The sequence below is a fragment of the Loa loa genome, assembly GCF_000183805.2.
Source record: "Loa loa unplaced genomic scaffold supercont3.61, whole genome shotgun sequence".
In the NCBI taxonomy this organism is placed as follows: domain Eukaryota; kingdom Metazoa; phylum Nematoda; class Chromadorea; order Rhabditida; family Onchocercidae; genus Loa; species Loa loa.
This window is the reverse complement of record NW_018108241.1, coordinates 211,329-231,936: the sequence shown is the minus strand read 5'-3', so window position 1 is coordinate 231,936 and position 20,608 is coordinate 211,329. Positions and strand designations below refer to the sequence as shown.

The following is a 20,608-nucleotide window of genomic DNA, read 5'->3' as shown; positions in this document are numbered from 1 at the left end:
TGACCACTAGAAGGGCAAATATCCCATACGGATACAACTCCCCGACTTAGTTATTCCTATTAAACTGCAAACCAACCTTCACAAGTTCACACCTCAGTACGAGGAACAAAGAGAAGACAGAGTTGAGAGGAATGATCCGACGAATTAACGCTAACAAGCCAACACAAACTGACGACAACAGAAAACAAGAAGCGTTAACCACAGCCCTCTCTCCAATCGGCCACTGAGAAATGCTTGTCCATAATCCACTTGCAACTACTGTTCCAGAAATCACTCTTCAAACAGCAGCTCGATATAATTCAATCGTTACTACGACCTAATTCCAAGATCCTGTTATTTGATAAGCTGTGATGTTACACTTCAGAGCGCACCATTTAAAATTCTTTTGCTTCCAAAACTTTAAGAAGGATACCAAATTTCACATAAAAGCAACATTCCGTAGCGGGTTTTGAACAAATTTTTGAATGGGAATTCTTTCCTGCAGAAAGTTAAATACAATGCGACCTAGTTTGATGGCAGTGTAGCAAAAAGACCCTTTGACAGTTATATGTTGAAAATGGTGGAGGACAGAAGATCAAGCAGTAAATCACTTTAAAATGACACAAGGAATATAAAACTAGTTCAAAAATATTTCCAAAATATGTTATATTTACCTTAACAATTATTGTAAGATGCAAGCCGTTATGAGATACCCGCTGAGAGGCTCTTGCGCTTTATCATTCAGAAGATTAAAGAGGTGTGATAGGATAATACGCTTCGTCCCACTCTATTAAAAAGTTGAAGTTACCAGCGGCGATCCTCAGAGTTGCTACTAATGAGTGAGCAATGATCCGCTTCGTGTCCTTCACAAACATCAAACTAACCTGCTTTCAGCACAGCAGCAGGAAGTACGGTTAACATTTACAAAAAACTTTGTGAAACACCCAACTTTATTCATTAATAGCAGTAGCTTCGTGAGAAAGCACCGCAAACAAGAACTGATTGTCTCATCTCAGGTCATATTTCCGGGTTGCTTTGAAACGATCCTGGAGACTCATCAGTTCTTTCTTGGGAAATATAACTAAATGAAAGAGCTTTCGTCTGCTTTCAATTTTTTTCTTTCAAGTTTTGCCGGGAAAACTAATTTGTTGATTCGTTTGTTGCCGATATAAATTTATTCGGGTTGTAATATTGTACTCATACAATATAACTAGTTAACAATAATAGTAGGAAAAAGGTATAACGCACACGACAAATTGCTAAACAGTGGCAGAAATAAGTTGCGCAATAAACAAGCAATATGACCAACTTTTCGGTAAGAGTTGATTGTTATCATGTTAATAGGTTTATAATAACTAAGTACAAGGAGTCGACCCTCGTCGAGCTGCAAGATATGCTGACCGGGAGATATCAAATATAAAAAAAGAAGGGAATATAGCTGGTGATCGAAGTGGTGGCGAATAAGAGTAGGGAAAGATGAGATGCGCGTTTGATTGTGAAAAACTCGGATTTTTCTTTTTCTATTTATTTTTTCCATAAATTTCTTTTCTACATACATATATAGAGGTGAGAGAGAAGGTTTGGTAAGTCATCATGAAGTCTGGGAATGGTCTGTGCTGCAGCGTGTAAAAGTACCGAAATCTCTTTGTGACATCTTTACATTGTTAGCTTATATCCTCCTTATCGCTTTAATTTTGCTTACAGGACCGCGTCATCCCGTCTAGATGCTGCATAAGTCTTACTTTAATGTGATTTTAATTTCGATAATTGACAAGTTTTACTGTGTGTGTTCTCCATTTGAAGTCATCAAATAATGTCAAAATATTTCGATGGATACCGGTGCTGAAATTTGATAGAAAAGAAAGAGTGGAAAAGTGTTAAGACGCGTCAGCCAGAATCATAACTTTGGTAATTAATAATTATTGACGACTTTCGTCGTTAGTTTTGTCCAAAAGCTTGCAAAATAGCATGGTACCTAAATTTATGCAAATCGTTTTATGTACCAAAGAATTATGCTCATGAGAACTTCCTGTCGCGAATTTCAATTTCGCGAAAGACCAAAGTATAAGAAATTACTTAAGTTGTTAAACGATAGCATTTCGTAACTTAAAATTACACAAGTTACAAACAACTGTTACCCAATTGTAACTTTTTTGTGTTTTAATTTAAGTTTCAAACTTAATCTTTAGCCAAGTTGTTAGGAAATAATTGTAATATCCTTCCTAAATTACTTTCTAAAATTTTAATCTGTCCAAGCAATCATCAATCACGTATTAGATCTTTGTTTTAAATCACCTCTGCTGAAATAGTTGGAGCAAAACCACTCCCACTTTTTCCGTATATATAAGCTGTACTTTTTCCGTACATATAAGTTTTCCGTGTTACCGAGTTTTTATTATCAGTTTTTCATTACGCTCGATCAGTTTGGATTGTTCTCATTTTTTCATCATTATCAGCAGTATCGTGTCACTTTTGTGACCTTACCCTTTGCAAGTAAAGAATCAACTCTTGCCTTTGTCCACAATGTACGACACACGCACATCATCCACATCAAACGTGGTGCAGCTAATATTCCAAATAACTTCAATTCTTCTCCTCTACAACTAGCGTGTAGAGAATCCCCTGCCTGTTTCAGCTATTGACTGACCACAAAATACTTCAACAAAAATCCACGATATTTCCTACAGGTTTGTTTCAAAACCTTAAGGAGGTGGTGATGAGCACAAAAATACTAATTTGAGGATGCGCTGATGATCTTAAATAACTTCTATAAGAAAAGTTTAACAGGGATGCCCAGTGAAATGTCTGCGAAAGAAAAGCTCATGGTAACATGCCCAAACGAGACAGTCCTCGATTTTCTAAAACTCTTGGGAAATTGGAGGCCGGAGTTTTCAGTGAAGAAAGGATAAATTATTAAAAAGGCGGTATAAGATTCTAAACAGTCTGAAATGTGCTTTCACTTGAAAATCCGAGTATCTTACAACTTTTATAAAATGAGATGTAGAGTAGAGACTCCAAAATTTGCTAAACCTTGCAACGCCAATTTAATATGCATATGAGAAAATAATTAAACCAGTTACGATTTGCATGAGTGCATGCGTGAGTGCACACTGAATGCACAGTGAGTGCACACTCATTCAAGAATTTCGAGATAAGTTCTCGAAATTCTCAAAAAAGCAGGAATCGATGAAAAACGGATGCTTGAAAATACAAGGGAGTCGGAAAAGGTTTCCGACTTATGTTAACTGACTGCGGGAATAGGGTTTGGAATTTGGAAGTAGAAAAACAAAAGAATGGAAATATCAAATACCAACTATTATCAACCGTACGTAATTACCTGGAAATTTTAATATTATATATTCAGTTAACATCAATTGTTTAAAACAGCTGCTATCTAACCACTGCGTACTGCATTCCATTCCATTAATAAAGAAATAGAATAATCAGTTAACATAAAGTGGAATTGGTGCACGAAAATAAGAAAGCAAGAAGTGGTGTGGTCGCTCCCGCAAAATTATTCTGATTATTACCTGTTTATTAACGAAAGATAGAAAACAGAGAGGAATACATCAAACACAGCGATTACAGGCAATAAGAAAAAATTTAGAACGAATGCGACTCCAGCTTAAAAAATCATCGCTTCCATTTCAGTGAATAATCGAGACTCGAACGCGTGAAACTTTCAAAGCAATTTTCAAAACTTTCTTCAGTTTCTTCCTACAAAAATTAATTCTTAGCAAGCATTTTGATTTATGGTTCTTTTTTATATTGGTTTGCACACCAACAATTAGGATCGATTTTTAGGCACTTGAACTTCAAAACTTTCAAAGGTTTCGACTTTTAAAATGTCTACTGAAAGGGTAAAAATTTTATCAGAAAATATCACATACTGCAACTGCTGATGACGCTAAAACCAATAAGCGATGAGCAACTGGGAAATTATCGCGCTGCAGTGAATGTAATAATGCATTAGCTGAACGGCCATATTCCATCGGGCAACTGGAATTGAGATCCCACATCTCAAATTATCTCGGGCTATTATTATTCTGTTGTAGGATTGTAGAGAATTTTCAATGTAATAAGAACTTACCTTAAAAAGGAGACTTACCTTAAAGAGAATAAAAGAGATCTATCAAATTGTTGCTTTTTATTATGACTTCCCTTCACTGAAAAACGATGAATATCTATAAAATGAAAGAAAAACCAAAGAATAAGCTTTTTAATCTTTTAATTTTTAACTTTAAGAATCGTCCTAAATTAACTAACCTTGAGACACCCATAATTTTTCGAATTCGTCCATGTTAAATATACCTGCAGATGAAAACAACCACTGAGCAGCATAAAACCATTTTTGCTCAATATTTTTTATATGAGACAGAATACTATTATTGGTGGCGCAATAGTTTAACAGTTCGATGAGCATATCGAACTTTCTTTCGAGATAAAGTTTGGTTAAAAGCAAATCGGTCATGGATGGTTCCAGCAGTTGATAATCTATCACCACAGATGCCACAAACAAAGTCAGCTGCAAAAATTGAAAGTTTGGCAAGTTATCTGATTAAGCAGTTAGTAGTATGGTAAATCCAATTTCCTTCCGTTAAGCGCCTCTCTAATTCCATTTACTCTAATCATTCCCGTTCAAAGCACCATTTCCAAGCACTGGTTACAAATAATTATTATTGAACCTACTTGCGGTGTTTGCCTGCTACTATTTATCAAGGATTTGAGCAGAACGTTTTTCTCCGCTGAATGAAATGTTTCAATGTTCAGATCAATTTCATACTCATCAATCATTCGAGAATACAGCATTATTTCCAACATTGAACTAAATAATTTCGGAATTATTTTATATTGTCTGGAATCTCAAGAAACAAATTTAAATAGAATAGTAAATATAAGCTTCAAGTTCTACTGATGGGATTAGTTAGTGTCAACCTCGCTAAAAGTTCTCAGATAATTTTAATTCTATACTCAAATTTCGAAAGTTTTGGCGAATAGTGATAATTAGTGTCCGAGAAGTGGCGCTAAGCAACAAAACCAAACATTTAATAAAAAATGTTTCATTAATTAAAAATGTCGTAGTTATGTTATATATTTCACCATATCTTATTAATAAAGATGTAACTTGTACTGCAGTCAATCATTAATACATAATTCTTCAATTGCAACATAGAATTTTGTTTTAATCTCTATATCTGAAATGAAGATAACTGAAAGCCTACCATACATTGCTTAAATCACTTTTCATAATTTCTGGAAACTGTTCTGATCGCAGTAATCGCAACAAGCAACAAACACTACGTATTCTGTTCCCATATGAACCCTGAAATGCATTCTATGAATATCAAATGACTAAACCAAAGTAAACACCAGCCATTGCATCATAGACGGTGGAACAAAATTCATCGAGTTTTATAACCACTAAGCTGGATCTCAACTTATTGATTTAATAGCTCAAATCCAATGCAAAAACTAAAATATATGCAAATAGCTAAAGTCGAGTCAAACCTGCCGACAAATATTTGTAAGAGCATAAGCTGCTTTTTTGTAGCCTCGTAAACGTGATAATCGCACAATCCTGAAAGCCTAGCAAATTATATCTCGTTGAATTCAACTTTCGTTAACACTAACGTTTCCCTTAAAAAATGAACTTGGTCCTTCAAACAACAACAGGAGAGTGCAACAACATGAGACAACAACAGGAGAGAACACACAACCACATCCACACCTGATTATGGTGCTGTTGCGCTCGAAATAAACCAAAGAAAACCCTATTTTCCATCAAACTTTTTGCTTGAAAATCAAGCCACCCATTGTCAAAATAACACTACATCAACACTGTTACAGTAACCAGAATTTCAAACCTTGAGACTGTAGGATCGGAATATGGCAATTTGTAAACTACTTCGTTACTTTCTTTGGTCACTATCGACATTAATGGTGCATCACTTAAATTTGTCTGAAATATATTATTACTTTGCTAAATCTGTGAAAATTTTTAGTTCGCATTTTACATACTTTCTACATTTACAAATGAGTGTTCAAATGACCATTCAACCTACATCATTAGGATCAAAAACCACAGCTTTTTCAGCATTCAATTCAAGCCACTGTTGGATAACTCTGTCCTGAATCGTATCTAGATGCAAAGCAAATATATCAGCCAATTCAATTGTGCATGGAATCTTGTCATCTTAAAAATAAAAAAAAAATGAAAGAAGTTGAGTGTTTGTTGATAGGATTTTGAAACAGTTAGAAATAATTTTCGCCAAGAGTTAAAGAAATTTTCAGTAGAAACTTATAAGTCAAAAAAAAAAGAAGAAATGAACATACTAATTTCTTCGCAGCAATTCCAATCAATTTCATTTGTGTAAATGTGCTCGATAAGATTTTGTGGTGTGGATAACAAATCCACTGTCTCTGGCCGCAGAAGTCCATACTTTTTAAGCACAAACTCGGTATTGTAACTTCTGTAAGCTTCTTCCAAATTCTGACGAAAGTGTTTCAAAAAGCCAATATCTTCGATTCTTTTCTGCAACAAAATCTAACCTTACTGAACACACTAAAATCCGAGAGTCCATTCTCTGTGCTTTTCTTGGTTACGTTGATCATGCAGAAACAGATTTTTCTAACAATTAAAAAAAAAGAAAACTTTATAGTCAACACAATAGCAAATATGTCTCGTCAAAATGAAGAATGACTCCCGCAATTATTAAACCTCATATAGATATATACCTCGGCTGATTCATGCTTCAAATTTGCAAGCCATTCTTCAATGATATCGATGCCCAGAGATAAAAAGCGCAGTTTTGTTCTACCTTGAAGAAAAAACGATGAGAAGCAAATCAACTATGTTTGGAACTAGTAATAGAATTTGCGAATAAAGAAACTTACTTAATGGCAAATGTTTGAAGCCATCCGTTAAACCTTTCAATGTTCGAAGGCGATTGGTGGCTTTTCTAACCAGTTGCCTGATTCGTTCAATATCACTCTCATCCATATCAGTATGCTTGGTAATGCATGCTTGAACGGCCAGTAAAACAGCACTGGATAAGAGATCTGATTTGGAGATTTCAATTTCAGGCAACGCTCGAACAAACATCTGCCAATTCTAAAAGATGTCAAAAAGTGGTTCATGCACAGCAACACTGATATATTTTGAGTTCACAAACGCAATTAAACTCAGTTTTAAAATCTATTTGATAATTTAATATCTCTGTTCGCAAGCAGTGAGAGATCGACAGCAGCAAAAAGACTTTCTTACCAATCACAAAAGAATAAATGTTTAATAACAAATCACAAGGGGAGAAGCGCCATTAATGAAAACTCCAGATGAATCATTCAAGAGTGGCCAAATATAGATATAATAAGTTAATTTGAAATTTTTGACTTCAATAAATTTCGATTTGGAAAACCGACGACAACAGTTAAATTTATTTTTCGGAAAAAAAAATGAATTACATCAACATTGTGAAGTGTAAGTTCGGCATGAATCATTGGGAGCAAAATATTCTGCAAATCTTTTTCATTTTCAAACATGAACGGATGAAACGGTAGACGATGGCAAGCTCGGCTGGGAAGTTGACTAAAGAGTAGATTTGCTTTTCTGTACAGCAAGTCGTTACCATCTTCCTCCAGAGTGGTCAAATCTTCTTCCCCAGAAATTTTCACTGTTAAATCGTGGCTACAACTTTGCTGAAAAAATTAAACTGATTTCACAATTTTTAAAATCATGCAGAATTATTCCATGTTAAAAATTCACAAATATGAAAAGACTTTAAATCAACGAAAGCACTGTCTATCGTATCGACTGAACTGCACCTTTTTGACAAGAAATTTTTGCCGCTCATGGTACCACCGTATCTCGTGGTTGGTTGGAGGACTCACACGCTCATTGATTTCTAGAAATCGGATTGTTATGGAAGCTCTCCGTAATATTTCAATTTGATCGCCATTATCATCATCGATATACTTCTCCATTCCACTGATTATCACTTCGATCATCTAGGAATTACCAAAATAATTAACAATGTTTTAAAACACTTTGTATTTGAAGTCCATAGCTATAACGTTCTTTTAAAAAACCTTTTTTAGGTATTAAACAACGCAGTAAGACTTACTCTACATCAAATTAGAAAGACAGCATAAACGAAAACAAACAAAATTAGTTTATAGAAGAGCAAATCAAGGAATGAAAATTGCTTACTTCATAATTATAAGGACAAAGCATCATCAAACAAGCATAAAGCTGCATGAAGAGATTCTCCGTGACACCAATTTTCTGCAAATGTTATAGTGCAACTTTAAAAACATTTCGAAAAAGGTCGAGAACTTATCAAAAAATTGCAAAATATGGAAATCAGTTCGGAAAACAGACCTGTAATGCTGTGAACACAGTAAAACGCATTTCTGTCGCTAATATTTGATCTTCTTCTATAGAGGCTTTGAGCGCCATTTTTGTTGCATATAAAATCAGTGCTTCGGTGATTTCCAATGAAAAATCCTTGCAAAATCTGAAAATATATGGCAGTTAAAGCAAATCTTGAGCTATTTTAACAGATCATCGCTACCAAAGCGTTTTTGTAAGACATTTCATAAGTTTTTGAGGATTATTCATGTATTTTTCTTTTTGGTTCCAAGTTCGTTGGACTAAAAAATGCGCATGACACTGTTTTATGGCACTGATCGGAACCCCAAGGAATAGAAGTGATTTGAGCATTGAACTACTTTAAACATTTTGGATGAAACTGCTCACAATGATTTTCGTTACGAGAATTCTTAAAGTGTTTCTCATAACAAAAGGTTTTTGTCAAATTTCACAAGAATACAAGCTTTCTTTAATCGGTAGACAGCAAACATGAGATAGAATTTGGGTAATTAAATTAAATTCGAAATCTTGTTATTTAGTGATTTGCATGCATGAAATGGTTATGTACATTGGTAGAAAATATAAGTCTTAATACATCTCATAAAACGATAACTTACTCGATTAATACATCTCATAAACGTCTCATAAAATACGTCTCATCTCTCATAAAATACGTCTTAATACATCTCATATAACGATAACTTACTCGATTAATATTTCCGGTGGAATGAGGCAGCGAACGAATTCCTGAACTGTTACATCTAATGATACATTCTGCGGGAAATCAGCATTCAATCTTCCCAATTTCTTGATCCACAAGGTCAGTGCATAATAATGCTGTAAAAGAAGCAGTCTCAAAAAAAAGAAAATTTGAAGAGGAAAAAAAACTGAATTATCCAAAATATTATACTCAAAAGCATTTAAATCACTACTGCCATTCTCTTTTCCTTCGTCAATCGTTTTCAGAATTCATGGGTACAGAGTGATTAATTTATGGTTAAGTTTCTTAATTAAATGTTAGCTAACGCCAAGTTGCTTATCGATAGAATGATCATCAAGTATGACGGCGTAAAATCGAACGAGACGAATTAAATTGAGCATAATGTGAGGCGATTTTCGTGTTATACACCAAGACCGCGTTTTTAATAAAACCTGGAAAATACGAAATGTTCAAAAAGAGAGTCCGCCCTGCGAAAAAACAAAAAATTGCCAGTACGATACATCACATCCGCTGCATCCTAAATGTTACTGACTCCAGGTAGTTTACTTGGCATTGAGCTAAAAGTTCATCCCCGCAAGTTAATTACCGCCTCTCTTCCTCTTTCCGTATCCCTCCCACCAAAAAAAAAAAAAAAAAAAGAAAAAAGAAGAAAAGGAAAAAAAAACCAAAAAGAAAAGGAAGGAAAAAAATTACACATATGAAGACCAACAAAATGTTACTTAGAAGCCAACATTAAGCAAATAGAGAAAACAACAAAATTAGAATTTTTTTCCCATCAACATGGTCTGATTTTTCAAAAAGTGTCCATCCTCCTAGAAACTGTAACCATATACCTAGTTGGTTTAGCGAATGTGTTTCATGCGAAAACACTAAAAAACAGAACAATTACCTTTTTAATATCGGCAACTGGAGCAGAAAAAATGAACGCGGAGCAAAGTTCAAGATCGGCATGGTTTTGTATTAAAACTCGCTCCATAAACAATTCAGTAATCCCATGCAACTCAGAATAAGCAAAACTAACGTGATTCGGTACCAAGTAACATGCTAAAAAAATTTGGACAACTTAAATTTACTTCAAAGTATCCAAATCAATTGATTTTAAAAGAAGTGTAAAAACTCTTGGTATCATTTTGAAGCTAATGCCTGACAAAGGGCACGGAAACAATGAACTTACCTAATAATGTAAATGAGAGGCGAGCACAAATTGTTATCAGAATCTGATTGTTGAGAATGAGATAGGAGAAGAAACTTTCCCATGCCATGCGCATCTTTTCGTAATATTCCAGCAAATCATTCCTACTGCAATATATATGAAAGATTTACCAAAATTTACTTAAAATGAAATTTAGGAAACGAGTAAGTTACTTGATATCAATCAAATCAGTGTCTTTCAAAACATCAAAAACAACAGAGCGGGCCACAGCAGATAATTGTTGTATGGCGTCACTTTTTTTGAAAAGAGTGCCATCCATTCTGTAATGATAAACGTTAACTCGTCTCCCAAATCCATATATTAAGCATGCCCTATAATGATCACTCCATTATTTCATTTGTCCCATTTTTTACTTGAATGCAAGTTGAACTACCAAACGTCTGCATACTTCGAAATTCAGTGTTCTTGAAAATGTTGAGAAAAACATCAAGAGAGCAAAATAAAACAGATTTTGCAAATATTAATAAAGCTTACTTTTCGTTTGCGTATTCGCTTTCTCCCACCAGATTTTCAGACATGCACTGCGAAACAACTGCTTCGAACAAATTTAAAAAATGTGCAATCTGGAAAACCGTAGGTTAGCTTGCACTCCACTTGTAAAAGTCGAATGAAATACCAATATACTGCAAGTCAGAAAGTATAACACTAAAGTACTAAATAACTGTAGCATGTAGCAAATCTTTTTTCCAAAACCGTTAATAATTGCTACGTCCTTTTACACTCAATTGACAATCATGTATGTCTGAGAACAGCTCCAACTATGATTTCTAACCAAATGGTCACATATTTTGGAAAAAAGCTTTGCTACATACTACAGCTATTCAGTGGCCATTGGAAAAGCAATTTAAATAGGGATGTGAGATAGCACGGCACGAAAGAAGTAGATACACTGAAAAATTCAGGGTATGTGATTAAAAGTGTTCTTCTTGTTCATCTAGCAAAACGGGGGGCTAATAAAAGCAATAACTTACATGGAAAACATGAGTGTTTAAAAAGGAGTTTTGGCAAGTAGTTCCGATAAGACTACTCATTAATTCGGACAGATTTCCAAACACGACAAATATCTAAACGAGGAACTGTAAGGATTAGCATGAAGTAAAAAATTCAAATATTACAAAACAATGTTGACTTACTATGAGAATAGAAGCAATCAACCAATTTCGCCGGTATTTTTATACACAAGCTAAATAACAGTTAAGAGATTTAGTGTCTCAGATCGAGTCAAAAAAGCCAAGAACTTAATATCTGCGTCCTTACCAGCTCAAAATCACTATTCTCAACTAATTCAGACATGATCCATAATCCATAGCTACAGCTTTGCACTACAAGTGTCAATAATTGTTCACTTGGTTTTTTCTCATCTTTCATCGCAAATCTGCAATTACAAAGAAAAGTTTGTGCGATATAACCTCTGTGCAATATCTACGCAAATATAAATCTGTGCAACATTAATAGGAAGACTGATCAAACTTTGAACTAAACTATAATTACTTCGCATATTCCAAGGCTGCTATGGGGTTACGATTCTCCAAAGCACAATGAAGCGCTGTTTCATATATTGCATTTTCTTCCATCATCAGGGCATTTGATAATTTCAAAAGCTGACAAAAAAAAAAAAAAAAAAAAAACAATTGTAGACTACTGGAGAATAGTATCAAAAAGAAAATCCGACGGAACAAAATATTCTGATAAATTACCTAAATATTTTTTACTCTTTCATTTTTTCCCTTCTAAAATGAAAAGCAAATCAGAAAGAGACACAGTAATCTTACCTCGGTTATCCTTGCAGGGATACCACCACCAGCAAAGTGACAATCCATAAAATGCCGCAGTTTTGCTGATTTCCAAGAGTTACTCCGCAGGAATGGCAAATGCGTAATCATATCATGATCAATTTGCAGCTTTCGAGTGGCATTCAATTCAGACAAAAGCATTTCATCCTCAAATGTTGAACGATACATCCCACAAGAAAGCAATTTTGAATAACTCATACACAAACATTACAATCTTTAAGAAAGAAGTATCAGCATTTTGCTTAATTTGGAAAACTTGGAGCAAAAAACTTCTATTAATCGTTATACACCAACGCGAGTCTCTTTTGCATTGGCTGAACAGAAATTGTACGTAAAACAGTAACTCCGATTTTCAAAAAACGAATCTTTGCTACTTTAAATAAACATTTTACAAATGTCTAAGCACTATAATAAGAACCTCTCTTGCATTATGTCATTAAAATGGTGGTATCTACTGGTAGTGATACTGGATTAATTGAACTATTCCTTTTAGTAAGTGCATTAAACATGGCAATCACGTAGAGTTATAATTGTAACAATTAAATTTTCATATCTACTGGCCTTGAAGCTTCACAAAATTTGTTACCGAGATTCGAAAAGGCTTGGAAGAGAACACATCTAAACTATAAGAGTAATCGCAAGAGCAGGGATGTGATACGCACATTGGATAATGAATACAAATCACCGAATACATCGTCGAATGATAAGAGTCAATCAATCGAAAGATCTGATTTATCGCACATTACAAAGTTATTTCTTAGCACTAATAATTATTAAAATATACTTCGGGTATTTCAGCAGTAGAAGCAGCGTTACCTACCCATAAGCGCATTTGAATTGACTTGGAGAACAAGAATATTTGTCACAAAAATCCATCCCTAGTTGACACAACTTTCCTTGGCTGAACTCTTTCGTCAAGAAAAAACAGTTGTTAACTATTGTTAACTGTGTAGAAAAAATTCAAATTCAAAATATCACCTTCCTAAACCGTTCCAAGATACATGAAATGGCTTCCACCGTTCGCAATCGAATTTCTTTTTCCCTCTGAAAGTCATATAAACATGGAAGTGAAATATATCAAAAAAAGAGTAAATCCAATAAAATTTTGAAAATTCACTTCTGTCAGAAGGAAAACCGGACAATTTAATATTGCTTCTACGTATGACATAAGCCGATTGATAACACAATTCCGGTCCATTTCATTCAGATCACCGAGATAAGAAACAACACCCACAAACTAAAACAAAGGGAAGTAAATAAACAGCAAAAAGAGTACGATGAACCGGTAACGCAACTTAAAAGACAAATAGTTTAGGATAAAATAATGTCTAAAATATAGTTTTAGAAAAAAAAGCCATCCTTTTGAAGCACAGTCGTTCAGTAAACAATAACAAATTAATAGAATAATTTTGACAGAAATTCGAGAGAATAAAACAATATTTCCACCGGTTACAAAAATGAAAAGCCAACCAATTCGTTCATCAGTTTTGCATTGATCAAATAAAGACAGAAACGAAAAACACATTCATGCCATTCCATTAAGTTCTTCTTCAACTTTCCCGCTAATTTAATTATCTAAAAATCCAGTTAATCCTTCTTGCAGTGAAATACCGATACTAATACTATGACGTTCCTAGATCTTAACAACTCTGCTGATCGCCTTGCACCGCTATGTCAGTAACTGAATTACTTTCGACAGAGAACCAGAAAAAAAAATAAAAAAAGAAAAAACAAATCCTGCGCGCGACAAAATAAATAGGCTCTATGCCTATCCACAGATCATTGCTTTCAGAAGCAACTATTTAAACTTGAAAATTCACCTCCAGAGCACTGTTAAGTCTATGTTGAGGGTGAGCTTCCACAGATTCCTGCCGAAAAATAAATTCTACAGCTTTGCTAAACAAATGTTTTTGTTGCAAATATCTTTCAAGTGTTTGCATCGGTAAATGATATTGTACCATCCGTTCCCCCAGTGCGGCAAAATCACATTGCTCTTGCAAGCGGGATACCCTTAAACTTTTGAGTGCCTAGTAATGAAATGCATCGGTCGGAAATATATATTTAATCATCGTGAAGCTTTGCTATTAATGTGTATACTTGAGATTAATTTATCTAAAGCTAGCAGCAAACATATGAAGTGATTTAATTGAAAATACAGAGTCTTACTTCACAATCCAAAATGTTGTAATATATATTTTAGATTAAAAATTTTTTCCTTCGATCACGTGTGGCGAAATAATATTAGAAAAGTCATCAGTGAAGTTCTGGATATGAACTGAGCAGGTGGACCTCCTTTCCACCACCACATGTTCTGTTGCAGTGGTCGCATTAAGCGTTCCAAGGTGACTGTCCAACAGAACTTACGTTTTAAAATCAAGCCTGGGATCTCTTAACATTATGTTCACGGCATTTGACAGCTGCTTTGTCCATGGTGGATGAGCACGTTTTGCAACATCAATCAGCGCTTCACATCGTAAATCCAAATTTGAAATACTTTCTGCTATAGCCAAACACCGTTCATCCCACGGATTAGAACTGGAGACGACACCGGCAGAAGTAATTGCAATTTTCTGCAGAAACAGATTTAGAACTAGAGCCGACCAAAATTCTAACAAATTTATCACAAATACTAATTACAAAAGCACTAATATATACCCGTAGTTTTTAGTTTTATTTTCTTTCAACTAGTTAAAAAAGCAAATTAAATGTAATAGAAGTTTTTATGGAGTTCTTAAGAAATATTTCAATAATTTTATTAAATTTGGGAGAAACATCAAAACCTTTACTCATTCAGCACAACTTTTCTTTTAGTAAATAATACTATTATAATCGATTCTTTGACCTATCTTTATTTTGTTAACGAAGTTCACAATAATCATCCTGCATTTCCCTTCGTGTTACTTTAAACAAATAAAGCTTACCAAAATGTAATTGTAGAGCGTACGGTCAGGATCTAATTTAAATTCGTTCATATAAGCTCTTCCATATTGATCAATATTACTTTTTATCAACTGCACACTTTTCACCCGTTCCAATATTATATAACAAATAGATTCTACTGTTTGTTCCTATAAGGTTCAAGAGCAACAGTAAAGATTAAAAATGGCGAAGAAAGTTCGTATAAAATTCGTCAGAATTAGAAATCAAAAAAAAAAACGCAAACTAGTGAAAAATGAACTGAATTAGAGATGCTGATTCGATTCCATATTTCAATTATGCTGAGAAATAAGCATCAGAGCATCAATTATTTTTAGCAATCGGGAATAAGGGCAAAGGAATTACAACGAAGAAGTGAAAACAATAAAAATTAAGGAATGAAATCTTTTCTAGTCAAAATTAGCAATTGATTCTATTTATTTGTTTAGTCACCTAACTTAGGGTTCATTGATTTGTTTACCTGAAAAGTATTGTAACTCATCGTACATTGATAAACGTTTTTTAGCTTTTCCATTGAACGCAAATTTTTTACATAAACATTTAATTCTCTCATCAAATCATCCGTATCTTCAGAATAATACCTGATAACTGAGAGCGCGTACGCAACTTCTGCCTAAAAATGAAAATCCGAAATCTTTCCCTAAAATCAAGAAATCTTTATAGGTCCTCTGCATGTTCCCAAAGTAAACAGACGAACAACAAAGAGATTTAAGGAAGCTAATTCAGATTAGACGTCCAGATACTTGAAACATTGTTCAAAAAATTCCCTCATCAACAACCTGCTCAGTTCAACTAACCAGTATGTCTCCTATATCACGTGTTCAGACCAATTTAACTTTTACCTGGCGACATGGAGTTATAGAGCAATTGAGTAAGTTCTGTACAACTCTTTCCATGGCTGAGGCAATTTTAAGCGAGTTTCCAGGAAAGTGTTCCGGGTCTTCTGTTTCGACTGCACGAGCAACGTCCATTAAAAATGTCGTGCAATATGAGCAACAAGTTCTAGGGTCATTTAGGATTACGACAGGGATGATGTCTTCTTCTAGAAAACATACTGCTTCCATGACGTCGCTAACCACACCTGAATTTAAGGGAGTTCCATAGGAATTTAGTTCGTTCCTGAAATCAGGGCATTCAAATTCAAATAAAATCACAATATTCAAATTTGGGCATTTCAAATTCAAATAAAATCACAATATTCAAATTTGATTTTGTATTTCTAACACAAAAAGAAAAAACTCTTAATAATGGAATAATTTTTACATTATCTCATGGTGAAACTTCAGAGAACCGTTAACACTAGGTGTTCAGTTACTTCACATAAAACGATAATTTCTATAATGAGTTACCACGAACTGTGAGATGAATTTCTGTCAATAAACGTTCAAAATTTCCTTTCTCTTTAATCCACTCTTCCAGCGTTTTCCGATAGCGACACCATATCAATCGTGCTTCACAGAATTGTGCATTCTTGCAGAAAATTTCGAAGATATACTCCCATGAGGAACCGCCAATGAATTCTGACCACAAATCAATTCCCGAAAATTTATTACAGCACGGTTTTCGCTGAAAATAAAAAAACTGTCATTAAATTTCAGTTCTAAAATCTTACGTTCTAAAATATCTTGCCATCCATTCATTAAAATTACAAATTTGAAATGTACCCAAGGACCAAGCACTTCGCGATATGATTGGTAGTTGTAGCGCATCTGAGATAACTTCGCCTTCGTCTCATTATCTAAAATGAAAATGAAAAAATTCGGGAAAACTTCCAGTCTTTTAAATGCAGTCCAAAGATATAAAATGCCCGACAAGCATAGTATTACAAAATTACCTGTAATTTCGAGGTTTTTCACGAAATCTAATGTTTTCTTGACCCATAAGTGGCTTGAACAATACATTATTGTAGCTATACACATTTCAGCCACCTAAATAGATAAACAGTATCTAACATGCTTACTCAAATCGTCAAAATATTTCAAAATCCAGTATGATGAAGAATGCAGGTACTGGGAAGTAGGACGGCTCAATATAACTATTTGTGTTAATTGCCCAAAAATTCAGTGAGAATTAAAGAATGCTGGAAATGTCTACCCAATTCTGATCTGAAACTTGCGCCATCCATCCAAAAAACTTGTCTAATTCGTGGTATGTTCCGAAATCAGTCTGACTCATCATCCCTGCATCCACGAAATGTTCAATACGAGCTACATAAATTTTCTGAAATTATTCACATTTCCTGCAACTATATATTTATATTTTCATTTAACCACCACGAGTAAAGTGGAATATGATGTGCAAACCTCCATGTTCAAGCTGAATGTTTGAGCAAATTCCTCAGCTTCAAGCCATCGTTGCTGATATACTAAATGATCTAAACGCATTTCTGGTTGACATTCATAAACTGCATGGACCTTGACTGCATTCAATTCACTAAAATCACAGCAATTAAAAAAGTAAACAGAAACAAAATCTGCCCCATTCAATTCTATCTAAAAAAAAATGATCGCAGATTTGTTTTACGATAAGGCAGTGGTTAGTAATCAAAGCAATGTCCTATTATGTCCCGCTGAAAGAAATTATTTTTTCCTAATGAATGGAAGAATCTGTCAGTAGAGCTTTACTCTATGACCGATATGCATAAAATAGTTTATAAAATCTCAAACATCCTAATACATCCGTCATTCTGAAATGACTAATCGATGTTAGTTTGGGCAAACTAATTAGTTCGCGAAAAAACAATTAAATGCATATTAGCTTAATATCTGTGACAATTGACGTACCTACATTCATATGCGAAAAGCTGTATAAAAAGTACCAATCCTTCTTCGCGAGTAACTTTGTTCAGTAACAGTGTTGTACTGGTCACTACTTTCGCATAGATTATATCACATGTTCGAAAATTGCGAATTTGAAGCTAAAATCAAATTGAACACTCAATTTTCGCAAAATCTAAACAGATCTTGTGATCCAAAAGGCTGTAACTTGCCTGGCATGCTCCTTCGTGATCCATGAAAAGAAGTACCAGTTTGGTGTTTTCATTTATTTTGCCTTCCCTATCTGGAATGTCGTCAAAAAACATAAAATCTTTAGCTACTTCACCAGTTTTCAAAAGAACAACTGAAGAAATTAGCATAGTTGTTACGGCATCCCAAATGAACAGTTGCCCAGCCGTGGTCAAAGCCATGATAAATTGGAAAATCAGACGGGATGTATGCTTCTCACGATGTGTAAGATGCCGAATTCGTACGATGCCCGAAACATCTGAAATGAAGAAATCGGTATATCTAATGTTTAAGATTATCATTCATCGATCACCCTTTAATTAACAACTGTAGACAAAATATCGATAATGCACTGCAAAGAGAAATTAATTCTGCTTTATTACAGTATAAACAACATATATACTCAATATACATTATTCTAACAAGAAAATAGAAAAAAGCTTCCCCTTCTTTTAAGAAAGGGTCCGCTTCGTTTTAACAAAAAATTTAAGATATCACCAGATGAATAAAACTCGTCTAGAGCTTTGTCCAATTTTTCTGCAGATAAATCAAGCAGTGCTACTCTCGCATTTTGCTCCGATGACAACTGAATGAAAAGAATGATAAGTCTGCTATAAAATTTAAATATTCTGAATGCAGTTAGTTTAGGTGTGAATTTTTTGCAACTTTTTATACCGTAAAGTCTTCAAAATAATCTTTAACACGTTTTTTTTCTTCTCTTTTTAAATATTTAGTTCCGTTTTTTTAATATTAGCACTGCAATATGCACTGTGGAAACATTATACACTACATGCGCTATCAATACTAACGACGTCGATTAATTCTCAACAAAGAGTGGTTTTTTTCATCGCATTTAGCTTGAAATGCAGTAAAGTTTCTCTTCTCGTCTTTTTTTGCAAAGACTGGTAAAATGCAACAGATAAGATAATGCACCTAATATTAAAAAACGGAACTCTTTATTTCAAAGTCATATGCAATATTCCTGACTTTTTGAAATTAACACCGAGTTTTAGGAAGGTGAAAGCTTTACAAGCAAAAGAGCATTAAGCTGGCCAATGATTACACAGTCTTTGCCAGTGTAATGTGTCTCGAACTGTTTCCAAATCATGTTTTCCATGCCCTGAAATTATAATCAAAAATTATTTAGCGAAAAAGAAAAATATTTAAGCGAGCAAAGATCATAGTATCAACCTTCAAGTCAAAATAGATGCAACAGTTCGTAAGTTTAAAATCATGATATTTCAATGATATCTTACTACATCCATGAAAATTAAAACCTTCTGTCTATTCGATATTTCGATTTCGATGTCCTGCTCTTTATGAAAATATTCGGAGTAATTCGGAAAAGAAAATGAATATATTTCACCGCTTTCTAGGATGATGCACATCCTCGCATCTTCGAGCTGCAGATAGCAGCTGATAGATGCACCTTGTATTCGTTTATTTTCCATTAACTTCTGAATAAAGATGAAAGGCTAGGATGCTTTAAAAAATCAACTAGACAAAATATTTTCGCTTTTGCAACCTTAGATATCCGTTTACGCTTGCATATGACATGCATTCCATAAAAAAAATTCAAGAAGATGACTACCACTTGATGTATTATACGGTTGGAACCAATACTAAGAAATATCAGATTTCCGCAATTCGTCAAAACTGCTAGTAAATTTACTACGGGCATGAATCTCATAGCGACTGGATCGATATTTTCTGAAATATTGCTCATTTAGATAGTTGGTATATGATTCAACAAAACAAGAATAATTAATAAAAAAACTCATATCTGTCACATTAGATTTCTTAGACTGAGTCGAAAAAGAAATGTTGGAAATGAAGAGAATATTTGTGGATGAAAAACCTAATTTCTTCTAACCACTGCTATCACATACAATTTGAATCGTTTATTACGAATTACTAACATCTTATGGACACTCTACTGAAAAAGTCCAGTGGATTTTCTAACCTCCAAGATGCACTGTAACGATGAATCTCGTACCACAATCAAAACTAAATATTGAAATGTCCTCGCCTATTGCAACCGCCAATAAATCACCGTCAGCATTCATGTCGCTTAACACAGCTCTCTCTTTCCGCTCCATTCCACATTCCTCGTTTTTGTCTTCTAACCTCTCATAACTGCCACTTCGTACAGATTCCGTAAATGACTCATCATCATCTGAGTATGTATCACTTAATCAGAAAATGAATTCATGATTATACTGTTATTGAACTGATTTTCTTATTACTGTCCAAAATTTACCTGCCCTAGTTACAACACGAAGGTTATCTCACTCTTCGTGATTATCCTCAAGAATTTTTACCATGGCAGAGATATATTAATGGCTTTTCGCACTAAAAAAAATATTACCGAAAATTGATGCAACTACACTTGACTCATATAAACTGTGACATTTTTGCTTGGAAAATGTCAGATTTGTTGTTTCATCACCATCGTTAGGCGTTGTTACGCTGGTGAAACGAGTACCCATAACGGTTAACATTTCCGAAAATATGGCGAATATCTGGTAACAATTATAGAAGTATGAAAGAAAACTTGTAAGCATTCGCTGGAACCACTTCTTCAGTTTCGTT

General features: G+C 34.2%; 1 protein-coding gene across 1 annotated transcript; it reads right to left on the bottom strand.

Annotated features, from left to right (window-relative positions):
* Positions 1-3,470: 3,470 nt before the first annotated feature.
* Positions 3,471-20,517, bottom strand: LOAG_00848 (hypothetical protein; the record flags this gene model as incomplete). Its single annotated transcript, XM_020445567.1, has 46 exons — positions 3,471-3,696; positions 3,870-3,978; positions 4,088-4,145; positions 4,246-4,504; positions 4,669-4,804; positions 5,202-5,302; positions 5,488-5,557; positions 5,844-5,938; positions 6,042-6,172; positions 6,313-6,511; positions 6,715-6,797; positions 6,874-7,090; positions 7,441-7,674; positions 7,801-7,983; positions 8,186-8,260; positions 8,357-8,492; positions 9,054-9,184; positions 9,374-9,499; positions 9,958-10,112; positions 10,243-10,367; positions 10,434-10,592; positions 10,756-10,844; positions 11,539-11,656; positions 11,773-11,882; positions 12,054-12,221; positions 13,053-13,118; positions 13,192-13,311; positions 13,545-13,649; positions 13,895-14,084; positions 14,439-14,644; positions 14,996-15,142; positions 15,472-15,624; positions 15,854-16,092; positions 16,361-16,577; positions 16,676-16,749; positions 16,846-16,939; positions 17,106-17,231; positions 17,315-17,444; positions 17,795-17,928; positions 18,037-18,275; positions 18,515-18,602; positions 19,047-19,136; positions 19,294-19,473; positions 19,608-19,726; positions 19,980-20,192; positions 20,385-20,517. 46 exons carry the CDS (start codon positions 20,515-20,517, stop codon positions 3,613-3,615), a joined length of 6,414 nt encoding a protein of 2,137 aa, XP_020303987.1. The 3' UTR covers positions 3,471-3,612.
* Positions 20,518-20,608: the final 91 nt, after the last annotated feature.